The 13,449-nt window shown below is 47.4% G+C and overlaps 1 protein-coding gene across 1 annotated transcript; it reads left to right on the top strand.

Annotated features, from left to right (window-relative positions):
• Positions 1–204: 204 nt before the first annotated feature.
• VMA21 (vacuolar ATPase assembly factor VMA21) lies at positions 205–13,187 on the top strand. The gene is made up of 3 exons (XM_004715606.2): positions 205–336; positions 10,602–10,711; positions 11,741–13,187. The coding sequence occupies exons 1-3, from the start codon at positions 284–286 to the stop codon at positions 11,881–11,883; spliced, it is 306 nt and encodes a 101-aa protein (XP_004715663.1). The 5' UTR covers positions 205–283; the 3' UTR covers positions 11,884–13,187.
• Positions 13,188–13,449: the final 262 nt, after the last annotated feature.

Below are 13,449 nucleotides of genomic sequence, written 5' to 3'. Positions count from 1 at the left end.
TCACTCGCCGGGACTGCTCCTCGAGCGCGGACCGCCCCTACCAGGACGCAGGGCGCGCAGCTCCAGCCGGTAAGTCACGTGAGCACCCGCCCCGCGCCGCGCCTGCGTCACCTCAGTGCGCCGCGCTTGCGTCACCTCAGTGCGCCGCGCCTGCGCCGTACTCCCACCGCCTTCCGGCTGCCTGCATCCCTAGTTCCCAGAGCGTCCTGCCGCCCCGTGCCCCGTGCCCCGTGCCTCGTGCCCCGTGTCTCGTGTTTCGTGTCTGCTGCCGGCCAGCGCCGCCATGGAGCGCCTGGACAAAGCGGCTCTGAACGCCCTGCAGCCGCCCGATTTCAGGTAGCCCGAGCGCGGCGCGGTGGGCTCTGACCGGCGGCCCTACGTGGTCCTGGGAGCGAGCTTGCTGGATATCTTTGTCCCGGGGGAGGGGGGATGCACCGGGAAGTCTGGACTGTGGGAAGACGCAGGTGGAAGGGGGCAAGGGCAGTCCCAGGCAGGGTGGAGTGGGGGGTGGAGGGCGGGGGTTGGAAGCAGAAAGCAGGTTAGGACGTGGGGCTGGGCGCCAGTCCCCGGGGGTGAGACCCCCCGTGTGCTAGACACTCATTGAATTAAGAAACCACTTCACTTCCTGGTTTTGAGTTGCAGGATAAGGAACTTGCCTAAGAACAGAGTTTGTAAGTGGTTGAGCGGCGCTGGGTCAGGCCCCTGACTCCAAATCTTGTCTTTGCAGACTTGGGGGGCTTTCCCCGCCCTCTCATTGCCTATCTGGGGTTTTTTTACCCCACTATGTGCTATGAGGACACCAACCTTTAGGATTTGGATTATGTAGAATTAAAATATAGTACCTCGCCTGGTCAGACTCTAGTGTTTCCTAGTGGAATTTACAATGAAAATGTGCTTTATTGTAAGTCTCCCTTGCCCCCAAAGTGACTGTGGTGACCTCTATGCTTGTTGTTAGGTGTTAGCTGTAAAAGGTGATAGGAAGTGGGTGAGCTCTGTGTGGGTTCAGATTGAGGAGGGCTCAGTAAGTAAGCTTTGACTGAAACTTTGTCCTTCGCATGAGGCCAGCATTAACGCTGACCTTGCCCAGTTCCTCATTTCTAACATGTCTCAGCAACACTGACTCAGGCAAGCCATAGCTTCCCTTGGTTTGTTCTTCCTGGGCTGCCCTGCATACGCAGAGCCACCAGCTGCAGCGGGTGGGGACTGGGAACCAAGGAGAAAATGGCCTGTAAAAGCTAGAGGATGTCTTCTGGCTTTCCAAAGCTTGTACACTTAGGTTTACCTTTGTACCTTAGTCCCCTCCTTGTGAGGTTACAAGTTCTCACTGCCATCAGGTCCATTTCCACTCATTTCAACCCTATATGGCAGGGTAGACCTTTTCTAGCCCCTGTGAGTTTCTGAGGTGGTAACTTTTCGGGAGTAGAAAGCCTCACCTCTCTCCCTCGGGGGAGCTGCTGACTTCAAACTTTTGGCTTTGCAGTTAGCAGCCCAACACCCCGGGGTCCAGACACATGCAGGTGTTTTGGTGGCACAGTGATTGAGCACGTGGGTACGCACTGAAAAGTTAACAGTTGAAACTCACCAGTGAATCTGATCCGAGGGAGAGCAGACCTGGAGCCTTCCTCCCACCAAGCTTTGTTGATGCTGTGAGCCCCACAGAGTGGTGAGTGGGCTCAAACTGGCCAATCTTTCGGTTAACTAACGCACTGCACTATGAGGGCTGCTTCTCTAAAGATTACAGCCTGGGGAACCCTACGGCGTAGTTCATATATCACTGGAGTCTCTTCAGTGGCACACAACCACCACCACTACCCAGACAAATAGACGTTTGGAAACTTTAGGTGGAGACAGAATGAGAAGGAATTGAAAGGAAATCAGCTCCAAGTTCATCAACTATGTAGACTGTGTGGTCCCTAGAAGTTAATATGCAAAAAAGCAAAGGTGGCCTTTAAGTGATAGGATTGTGATTCTGTTGACCATTAAAAAAATAATTTTATTGGCTATTCTTACAGCTCTTATAACATTCCACACATCAATTATATCAAGCATAAATATGCTGCCATCATCATGTGTTGCCATCATCATTTCCAAAACATTTTCTACTTGAGTCCATGGTATCAGCTCCTTTTTTCCCTTCCCTCCCACCCTTGTGAATCCTTGATCAATTATATAATTTCATTATTTTGTATCTTAGGCTGTCTGCTGTCCCGTTATCTCACTTCACCCACATCTCCGTCATTCGTCGTCCGTCCGTTCCCCCCCCTACCCCGGGGGAGGGGGTGCTACATATCCAACCTTGTGATGGGTTCCTCTTTTCTCCTCCAACCATCCTCCTACCCTCATAATATCACTATTCCCAGCACTGTTCCTGGGGGACTTACCTGTCCTGAATTTCATGTGTCTAGAGCTCTTATCGGTACCAGTGTGTATTCTCCAGTCTAGCCAGATTTGTAAGGTAGAACTGGGTCATGGTAGTGGGGGGAAGGAAGCATTCAGGAACTAGAGGAATGATGTGTGTTTTCATTGGTGCTATACTGCATCTTGGTTGAATCATCTCTTATAACCCTTTTGTGAGGGGGATATCTAATTATCTACAGATGGGCTTTGGGTCTCCACTCCAAACTCCCCCATTCACATCAATATAGTTGTTTGTTTTGGATTTTTTGATACCTGATCCCGTTTACACCTCAATGTCACACAGGATGGTGTGCTTCTTCCATGTGGGCTTATTTCCTTCCCTGCAGGATGGCTGCTTGTTTAACTTCAAGCCTTTAAAACCCCAGACACTATATATTTTGATAGTCGGGCACATCCACTCTCCACCACATTTGCTCATGCACCCATTTTGTCTTCAATCATGTCAGGAAGGTGAGTGTATCAAAGAGTGCCAGGTTATTAGAACAAAGTGTTCTTGTGTTTAGGGAGGCCCTGAATAGAGGCCTAAAGTCTGTCTGCTATCTTACTGCTTAACCTATATGTATATCGGTCTCTATCCCTTTCATTATAAATTAATAGATTTACATATATACATGCCTATAGCTGTACCTCTCTAAATAGCTTTTGCCTCCTACTTCTTTCTTTTATTTCCTTTCACCTTCCTCCTGCCCCACTATCATGATCACCCTCCATTCGGCTCTCAGTAATTCCTCTTGGAAATATTGCACTTGATCAAACACCACCAGGCATTATATGCCCTCCTTGCCATCAATTTTTGATCTCTTGTTGTTCCCTAATCCCTGAATTTATTGGCTCCCCCCTGCTCCTCTCCCATGTCCCCGCCTAAACCACCAGTCCTGTTGTTTTCTCTTCAGGATTGTTCGTCCTGTCTGTTTTATATAGATAGATATAGGGCGAAAGAAAAACAAAAGCAAACAAACAAAACAAGGAAAAAAAACCCCGGTAGTTCCAGCTTATGTATGTTTTCCAATCAAGTCTGATGAAGTGCTAAGCCCTGTCCTCCAAGTCAGAAATCTATTTTCAGAATTCCTCAGGAACTTGGTTACTTTGCTCCCGTTGCTGCCCTGTTGCACGCCCTTTGCATTTCACCCTACTGTGCATGGGGCAGACTGGGCACACTTTCCGCAGTGTCTCCAGGGCTTTCCGCCATAGCACTATGGGTCAGTGAGGGAACTTGTGTCTCGTGGTGGGGACGGTCCTCTCTGTGCATTGGCTGTCTTCCCTGGGGCTTGGTGGGCCATGATGAGGTCCACTCTCTCTTCCGCCCTCTTAGTTCGCTCCCGTGTGGTCTGGACAGACCCTTCTCTCCTCCCCGGGCTATATCTTCAGTGCTGTCTCTGTATTTCCTTCTGGGGAGGGGGCCAACACAGCTCAGCTTGGGCCCAGCCCCATCATCCTCTGTTAGTTCGCTGCTCCATGCCGGTGTATTGCCTTCAAGGCTTGGCACTCTGGGATGGGGTGTGGCTGTTGACCATTTTTTATGCTGTATTATCTATCTTCAATAAAAGCTGCTTTTCCAGAAGTCATAACCGGTCACAGACCGTCAAGAGATCTCCTAAAGAACAGGACTACTTGTCAGCTCTCTTCTCTCTAGAGGCTCCATACTTTATCAAGGTAGAGCATCTGAAGTTTGTAAACCAGAAACATGCCCTTTGACTCACCTCAGAAACACAAAGATTCTGTGGTCTTTTGGGTGATCCTTCATATGGTGTTTTTGTGGCACTGCTACTACAGGCTCTGAACACGCATGGTGACACCTTAAGTCCCGCCAGCACATTCGTGCTAATAGGGAATTGTTGGTGCCCCCTGAAAGGGAAGGAGTTTGTGTTTATTAGACAATGGGGGTTGTGTAATTCATTGATCACCGAAGAGTGATTGAAGTACCTAAGGGACAGAACTTCCATTTAAAATTTCTTTTTAATAGCTATTCTTGTTTGTTTTATGTTTATCAGTAGCATGTATGTAGATAATTTATCAAAAACTTAATGTCTGTGTTGGGGTGATGCAAACTTAAAACGGTCAGCTACTAACTGAATGGTTGGAGGTTCAGGTTTACCCAGAGGTGCCTCCGTAGCAGTTTCACTGACGCACATGAGGTCGCTATCATTAGAATTGACTGGCTAGCAACTGGTTTGGTTATCCCGCTGTGTACTGCATAACGGCCCCTTCCAGCTATGTCCCACTGTATGCCCACCTGGGAGGTCTCATAAGGTTATAATGACAGGAAGGGGGGATAGTGGATGTGCTGTTTGCTAAGAAGTGCTGATCCTGGCTCAGTAACCCTCTGGTCCTGCTCTGCCCCTGCCCTGGGCAGCAGGGGGAAGGGATCCTGGTACTCATCAGAGATGGCCTGGCCCCCTGCCTTCACTGCACTTGGATTTACTGTGCAGACACCACGAAGCCAGGCCCCCTACCACGGCTCCTCCTGCTGACCCAGTGGGCCCAGCTGCATAGGTGTTGGGAGCAGGGACACAAAGGTGGCCCCGAAGCACTAGAGAAGTGCAAAGCCCATGGGGGGTGGGCAGGCTGACTGCGGGGGTGGGGGTGGGTGGGTGGGGTAGGAGCCAAGGGTGTCTCTGGAGACAGGCAGCTGGACAGCAAGTGTCTGCTGCATCAGTCTGGTTTGGGAGATTTGTGGGTGATCATGCAGGAACTAAAGTCTTCTGCAGCCCCTGGGCACAGTACCCCGGGCTTGCTCCTGTGTGTGGTGTGGTGTTTGCAGGGCTTTGACCTGGTTCGATAAGGCTCTGTAATTCATGGTCAACAGGGGCTGTATACAGTGCATAGCCACCACATCTGTTGCTCATACTTTTTGGACCCAAGGAGCTCTGGTGGCTTAATGAGTTATGCTTTGGGCTGCTAACCACAAGTTTAGTAGTTTGAACACACCAATTGCTCCTTGGGACAAAGGTGAGGTGGGCTTCTCCCGTAAAGATTGACAGTCTCACAAACCCATAGGGCCAGTTCTGGTTTGGCCTACATGGGCGCTATGAGTCAGAACTGAGTCCATGGCAGTAGGGGTTCTGTATTTATTTTTTAATTGTGAAATTTAGCAATGCATATTTACATTGGGGTAGACATTCAAAGAACTTGTTTTTACCAGGGGGCCAGCAGTTTTTTTTTTTTTTTTTTAAACATTTTATTAGGGGCTCATACAACTGTTATTGCAATCCATGTACACATCAATTGTGTAAAGCGCATTTGTACATCGTTTCTCAAAACATTTTCTCTCCATTGAAACCCCCGACATTAGGTCCTCATTTTTCCTCTCCCTCCCCGCTCCCCCCTCCCGCATGAGCCCTTGATAGTTTATAAATGGGTATTTTGTCATATCTTGTCCTGTCCGACGTCTCCCTTCATCTACTTTTTGGTTGTCTGTCCCCCAGGGAGGAGGTCACACACAGTTCCATGTAATCGGTTCCCTCTTTCCTACCCATTCTCCCTTTACCCTCCCTGTTTTGCCACTCACACCACTGGTCCTACAGGGCTCATCCGTCCTGGATTCCCTGTATTTTCAGTTCCTGTCTGTACTACTGTACCTCCTCTGGTCTAGCCAGTCTTGCAAGATAGAATTCGAGTCATGGTAGTGGGAGTGGGGAGGAAACCTTTAGGAACTAGAGGAAGGTTGTATTTCTCATCGTTGTTACATCGCACCCTGACTGGCTCATCTCCTCCCCGAGACCCCTCTGCAAGGGGATCTCCAGTGTGGGCCAGTAGTTTTACTGGGTCAAAAAAAGTTTGAAGATCATCGATAAAAAGTTGAGACGTTCTGGCCTGTCAGAAACCTCCCAGCTAATTGTGTACCAGATCAAACCAAACCTGCTGTTCGCCGTCAGAGGTCTGTGGAGGCTGGGCTGCCTCCTTCCTTTGGCTGCAGAAAACAGTTCAATGTGGCCACCAGCTGAGGATTACCAGAAAGAGAAAGGTGTATCCTTACTGGTCCCCCCACAAAGAGTAGCGGAAAACCCCCAAGCTCACGGCCATTGAGTCAGTTCCAACACATGGCAACCCTATAGGACAGGGTATCCCTGTGGGTGTCTGAGCTGCTGCCCCCCACCACGAAGCGGCTGGTGGTGACCTTGTGGTTAGCAACCCAATGTGTAACCACTACACCACCAATAACACATGCACACACAAAGCAAGTGGAGAAATTACATTTTGTGTTAAAAAAAAGGCTAGGGGGCTCCGTGTTGTTTCCAGAAGGGAATGCCAGCCCCGCTCACGCTCTTGCTTTTGCTCATCTTTGTATATAAGAAGGGTATCAACGAGGGAGAGCAGGAGTCATGGGTCCAGTGTGGCAGTACCCCGTCACTGGCCAACAAGCCATTGAAATGGTGCGTTTTTTTCCTGGTAACTTAAGTTGATAATTATTCCCTGATGCTTAGCCTTGAACTTACTGAAGCCTGCCAATAAATCTTGTGCTATTGATCGGCAGTGTAAACAAAGGGAAGACTGCACTGGCTTAAAGGGCATAGAGTAGCTACGCGTCGATCTGTGTTGACATCCTCACAGCAGTCCTCTGACTGGCTTTTAATTGGAGGAGCCAACAAAGCAAAACTGATAGACAATCACTTGCAGCTCAACAACTAAATGCCGGAAACCCGATCATCTTTGGTGAACCCATAAGCTATGCTAGGTCTGCTTCTTTCATAGCCTCTTGATGGCTTATTGACGCCTGTGTCTTTGATCAGTGCCAAGTGAGGGGACTTCGAAAAGGTGAAAATGGACAGACACGTTAATGGAATTTTCCCACCAACTTTCTGAAGTCCCCTTAAATGCTTGTGAACATAGAAGACTGGTGCTTTGTATGCTTCACATTTGAATTTTGTGGTGTCTTTCTTATAGTCATTCAGTTACTGCTGATACTGTGCACATTTCCCCCTTCTAAATCCAAATCTTTGCGCCTTTAGAAGCATGTCAGAAATTCAATGTAAGTCCTGCGCCACCTAGCAGTGGTGTGGCAGTGAGCGAATCTGAGGTTGGGGAGGTGTCCAGGCTAGAAAAGAGGGGAAGAAAATGAGTCTGTGTGCCCAGGGCCCGCTTTGAAATGGCCTGAGCCGGGGACGACTTGAAAGGCTGGAGTCTCTCTCACATTCCAGCTGTCCCCCTCGCACCTCAGACCAAAGCGGAGCTGCTGGTAAGTGACAGATTTCAGGGTGGGTCTCACTTGGATTTCTACCTTCATCAGGAAGTGGCCTTTTTGAGTGGATGGGAGCCGCTGCAGGCCAGTAACTTCTGATGACTAGGAGCAAACGATGGTTAATTTCTGTGAATCTGTCCCCCATGGCATCTCAACTCAGGATCTCTGCAGTGGGCGTAATTACTGTGACTGAGCACCCAATGTCTTTCAACATTTCAGTCATTAGGACAGTAGCTGTGTTAGGGGTGAACACTGTAGCCATTGCTACCACTGAGCATGATGGGGCTTGCTTACTATAGTCCTAGTGGTGATTTTTAAGAAAGTTACTAAAAAAATAACAAAAAAGTAAAAAACCAACTACTCATCTGTGTCATAGGAAGGGCTGGATAGACGAATGTTATGGCTAAATTGTATAAAGGGCTAGATGGGGGAGAGAGGGAAGTTCTTTTTGAAGAGTCTTTTGAACTGTTCAACTCTATGGCTACTATCACGAAACTTTTTTTTTTCAAAATTACATTAGTCTATGGGTGGCCTAGGAGTCCTGGTGGTGTAGTGGTAACCAGTTGGGCTGCTGGTATCCACAAGGTTGGCAGTTTGAAGTTACCAGCCGATTCTCGGGAGAAAGCCGGGACTTTCCATGCATAAACAATTACAGGCTTGGAAACCCACAAGGGGTCATTACGAGTCGGTATCGACTTGGCAGTGAGTTTAAAAATAATGTTTTTATAGGCAGCCTGACATCCAAGCTGCAGCTACTAGATGAGCAGTCAACCACCCAGGCAGAGTTTCCAGAGAGCGGGATGAATGGGTGCCGTGCTGGAATTCATGAGTCCACGCCACTCTGGCCACTGACGCCAGCAGCAGCTACAGATGTCTGCAAGTGGACAGCTCCTACTTGGGGGGAAAGAGCCAGGGGAATCATCGGAAGCGGTTTCAGAGGGTTGACAAGAAGACATTGAAGGCGGTGATAATGACATCTGATCAGAAGAGCGTCTGCAAGCGGTTTGGCCAGAGTTCATCGGCACTGTGAGGGATCGGACTCTGAAACGTTCTGGGGGTTACATGCTGATGCTGATACAGGTAGTGAATGAATGAATAAACACAATCTTTTTTAAAAAAGATGAAACTATTTCTCCTGGTGACTTCTTTGTTGATTTTAAAAACATTGTCCGAAAGATGTTTCCGTTGATTTAGGAATGCGCTGAACTGTCCACAGCATTCTGTAGTTATAGGTTGCAACGTGGCATCCCATTTTCATCAAAGGCCTATTTAGTTCTCCCACCAGTTGCATGTGCTTTAGAAAAGAGCTTCCTTAAATGAAGCTTCCATGAGAGTCTTATACTGAGAACATTAAAGTCAGTAGATATTTTTCAAAATTGGTATAGTTGGGTGAAGGGAATCAGAATATCTAACACGAGGGAGCCAAAACTCAGAAACCAAACTTATTGCCATCAAGTCCATCCCAACTCCTAGTGATCCGATAGGACAGGGTTGAATTGTCCTGTGGGTTTCCGAGCCCATACCTCTTTTTAGCAGTAGAAAGCAGATCAGCGGTGGGTTTCAAACTGCCAGCCTTGGGGTTAGCGGCCTAACGAGTAACCCACCATACCACCAGGGCTCCTGTAAAAGGCAGAATTGGGGCAGCAGGCGGGGGTGCGGTGTGTGTGAGTGAGGTGATGATAGGAGTGGGGCAAAGCAATAGAAGGCTTGATGAGGTGTTAAATGTAAACCTTGATGCCGTGCTCCAAAAACGTTTGCTTAATTCACAATCAAAAGGGGGAAAAATGACACAGTGTGCTTACTTAGGGAAAGAATGTCTGGGGACTGCTCATCTTGCAAAAATGTGTAACACGCACGGTTGTTTGCATAAGATAGCGGTAAAGTCCAGGCACTGACCATGGGGGGAGACAGTTCGAAGTGTGTTGAGGTAGTCTGAAACTGCTTCATTTACCCCGCCCCCGGGGGCCTTAAACTAAATGAGTAAAGCTCCAGGGCCTGCTGCTCCCCTTTGCTGTCAGAAAGTGTTGCTTGTTTGGCAATGCCAGCAACAGCTACTGATGTGCATGTCGACTTAGTGAGAAGTCAGTGGACATGACATTGAGGACAATTTGGGAAATGGGACCCACAACTCTGTTTTAGTATTTCATCTAGAGTTCTCTTTCATGCGCATATATTCTGTACCTGATTGGGTAGTACCCTAGAGGTCAGTGATTTTTTCTGTAAAGGATCAGATGGTCTGGGTCAGATACTAGACTCTGCCTTTGAATAATTGCAATTATTTGTCATATTCCCTAGGTAGATGTATATCATTGTAGAAATTTTTTTCCTGGTATGGGCACTCTTACATTACCGAGCTTTTCTTTCATGGTATTCTTACGTTGATGTTTATGCTGTGGATGCTTTAAATAGCAGCTTCCTCGATTTATTTTTCTTTAAATCTTTGAAGTAATTTGATAAAACTTTATCATGTTCTGAAGAATAACTACACTACATTTCAGAACAAAACTTTGTCCCTTGTGGTATTGTATTTGATTTTAAAATAGTCCGAGGACAAGTGGTCACATCACGCTTGTGATATGCAGCCATTTGGTTTGGTGAAGTGTCCATTGAACTGGAGCTGCCAGTTAAGAAGGCACTTGAGGCAGGGCGGCGGCGACTGCAGGCAGGTGGTTTTCTGGGGGGGGTCTCATGTCGTATCGGCCCCGTATCCATCTCACCCATGAGATTTTCTGGACGCCTGCGGCTGTACATGCTCTGATTGTGATTTGTACATGTGTGTACTGCTTCAGACAATAGCTCACTGGACCTTAGTAGCAGTCAGTAGGAGGTGGCAGGTGCCAATGGTGTGATCCTGTGATCATCCAAGGAGAGTTCTCACAGAGTTCCCTGCGGGGTTGTGGTTCCATTTCTGGTCTGTAACCGCATGGAGCCTGGAACCTGGACACAGGACTGCTCAGGAAGGGCCTTATGCGAGTGCTGATTTTTGTTGTATGATTTCTTCCAGGAGTGAAAGTTCCTTAGCATCAACTCTGAAGACGCTGCTGTTCTTCACGGCCTTGATGATCACGGTTCCCATTGGCCTGTACTTCACCACCAAGTCGTACATATTTGAAGGTAATTGTAAACTCAGAAACGAAGACACTTCCCACTCTATTTCTCTGAGAGCCTGTGCTTTTCTGACTTCTTTATCTCTGCCAACTGGGCAGTCTTCACGGGGTTTCTTCCACCACGCTGTGCTGTTCCTAAACATGCTCACAGTGAGTCTTACTTCGGGAAATGGGCTTTGTCATCACTTGCAGCTATTTCAACTTGGGTGGCGTCTTTGTTCTTTCTCTGAAATCACTTGTAGATCCTTTCTTTAGGTATTGCTAAGAGAGGTACTCGGCTGGCCTGGGAAGTGGAATTTGAGGAATGACCTTTGGGTGGGGCCCTTGGTAGAATGCTCACCCTCCTGTGGGAGACCCAGCTGACCAGCGTACTTCATGCCCAGCCACTGTTTATGTATCAGTGGAGGCTTGTGTGTTGCTATGATACCATGTGGGTTTTGAAGTGCTTCCAGACTAAGATGAAGTAGGAAGAAAGGCCTGGCGATCTGCTTCCACAAATCAGTCAGTGAAAGAAAGCCCTATGGATGACACCTGTCTGATCCACAGCCCAGGATAGGGGTGGCACGAGGTCCCCAGGAGTAGGGTTGACTCAGCACCACCTGACTACCTCCACCTCCTTTGTGGCAGGTATTGGAAGGAAAAGAAAATAAAATGACGTTTTTGCTGTTCCAGGCTTTAGATGAGGTTGTAGTTTTCTTTACACATTGTTTTCCTAGTACATAGAAGATCCTCACATCTTTGAGTAGCTACTTAATTGGTCACCCCTCGACTAGGTTAAAGTACAGGGCAAGCCCATGTGTGACAGAATAGGACTGATCCATGAGAATTTCTTTATGGAAGCGATCACCAGGGCTTTCTTCCATGCACTTGTTGGGTGGGTTCGAAACCACCCGTACCTGTAGGTTAGCAGGCAAGCGAAAACTTTTGCAACACCTAGACTCCTGACTTGATAAGTATGTAGCTTTTAAAACTTGTATGTTTTGTTTTCATATTTTGGGAACGTCTGGACCAACATGGAAACCCTTTTCTCTTGTAGGCGCCTTGGGCATGTCCAATCGGGACAGCTATTTTTATGCTGCCATTGTGGCCGTGGTTGCTGTTCACGTGGTGCTGGCTCTCTTTCTGTACGTGGCGTGGAATGAAGGCTCACGCCAGTGGCGCGAAGGCAAACAGGATTAAAGAGGACACCACCTTTGGATAACACGCAACCAGTTCTTGTAAAATGCAAATGCACTTGGGGGTTGTGGTGGCTGTAATAAACTTGAGAGAATGTGGCATGTTTGACTAGCATCGGTGTGGGCCCTTCTCCCCCATGCTTTGTAGAATCCGTTTTGACTTGATAAGCCTCTTGCTGATAAGAGTTTGGAAACCATAAACGAGTTCCACGTAGTTCCGGGAAGAATTGTATTCTCTTACAACAAAGCTGAGTTTTAATAGCATTTCCATCTTTTTGCTATTTACTCTTTATCATTTCCATCTTATAAAGTTGGTTTTGCCTAGTACTCCTCTGGATATCTTTAGAGTTGACAGAGAAGCAACTCCAGACTATGTTTTACACTGGAACATTTTTTTCCCAAGCTCATGAAAAGCAGCAGGCCATTGTTTGTTTGTTATTGTGAAATTTCCTAGAAAAAGTTGTTTAAATTGTAGACACTGGAATTGTTCAACGTGCTGCTGAGGAATTCTGCATAAAGCATACTTCCTCGTCAATGGGATTCTTGCTGTATATGATTCTTCTAGGGATACTCAGTTTCCCCTGCACCTTCCTGATAAGAGGACTCTAGTTTATCCAAAGCCACAGAGCACAAAGCAGTTCCCGGCTCCTTATTGTCAGATGGTCCTTGAGATCCTGCCTTCAGTGTACCTTTGCCAGCCATTTGGTGTGTGCGACCTAAAACCACGCCCTGCCGTTACTCCCGTCTGATTCTCAGTAATGCAGAGGGCCGAGGAGGGTTGCTCGCTAGGGTTATTGAGACGATAGATTTTTAGGGGGAGTAGGAACATCTTTCTGAAATCTAAACACAAAGGCCCCCAGCCTCATCCCCCAAAAAGGGTGTCTTTCATAATCTGTTTACTGTAGAACATCAGAAGAATGCATGTTACAAAGTGAAGAAAATTTGATTTCCCCAAATTGTGCCACCTGGAGTAGATGACTGCGTGTGATGGCTTTGCCCATCTTCTCATTGTTTAATTAGCCATTACGTTATTCACATGGTCACCATGTCATGGGGCGCCCTCACCCAGTGGCCCTTTCTGACATATCTGCCATTCCTGAAGGGAGGGAGAGAGGCCGAGGCCTAAAAGTCAAGTTGGCATTCATGTTTATTTCATGATTGAGAGAAAGAAGAATCTGATTATTGTAGTACTATTTTTCTTGTTTCCGTTCAATGTTGTGTGGAATTTAAATCTCTTCTTTAAGCAGTTCCTTGGAATGTCATGTGTTTTAATAAAAAAGGACTACTGTAGTAGTCTGATGACCTTTGCATGTGTGGTTGATTTCTGGACCCTCCTCAGATGTCCTGTCGCTGTCTTCTCAGTCTTTTTAGAAGATGCCAGTGCTTTTCGTGTACTTTCTGCTACTTGTAAAACACCAAGTCCACTGTTGGATGGTTTGATTTGGGACATTTGCTGAGTTAGACCGGGGCGTGGGTATTTGTCCCCCTGCAGGTGTTTAAACCAGGCACACATGCACACGCAGCTTAGAATGATTTCAAGGTTGGTTTGTTTCCTAGCCAGTTCGTACTT

The sequence above is a fragment of the Echinops telfairi genome, unplaced genomic scaffold (genome assembly GCF_000313985.2).
Source record: "Echinops telfairi isolate 266 unplaced genomic scaffold, ASM31398v2 ScPeMD7_7472;HRSCAF=8510, whole genome shotgun sequence".
In the NCBI taxonomy this organism is placed as follows: domain Eukaryota; kingdom Metazoa; phylum Chordata; class Mammalia; order Afrosoricida; family Tenrecidae; genus Echinops; species Echinops telfairi.
This window is presented reverse-complemented; position numbering and strand designations above follow the sequence as displayed.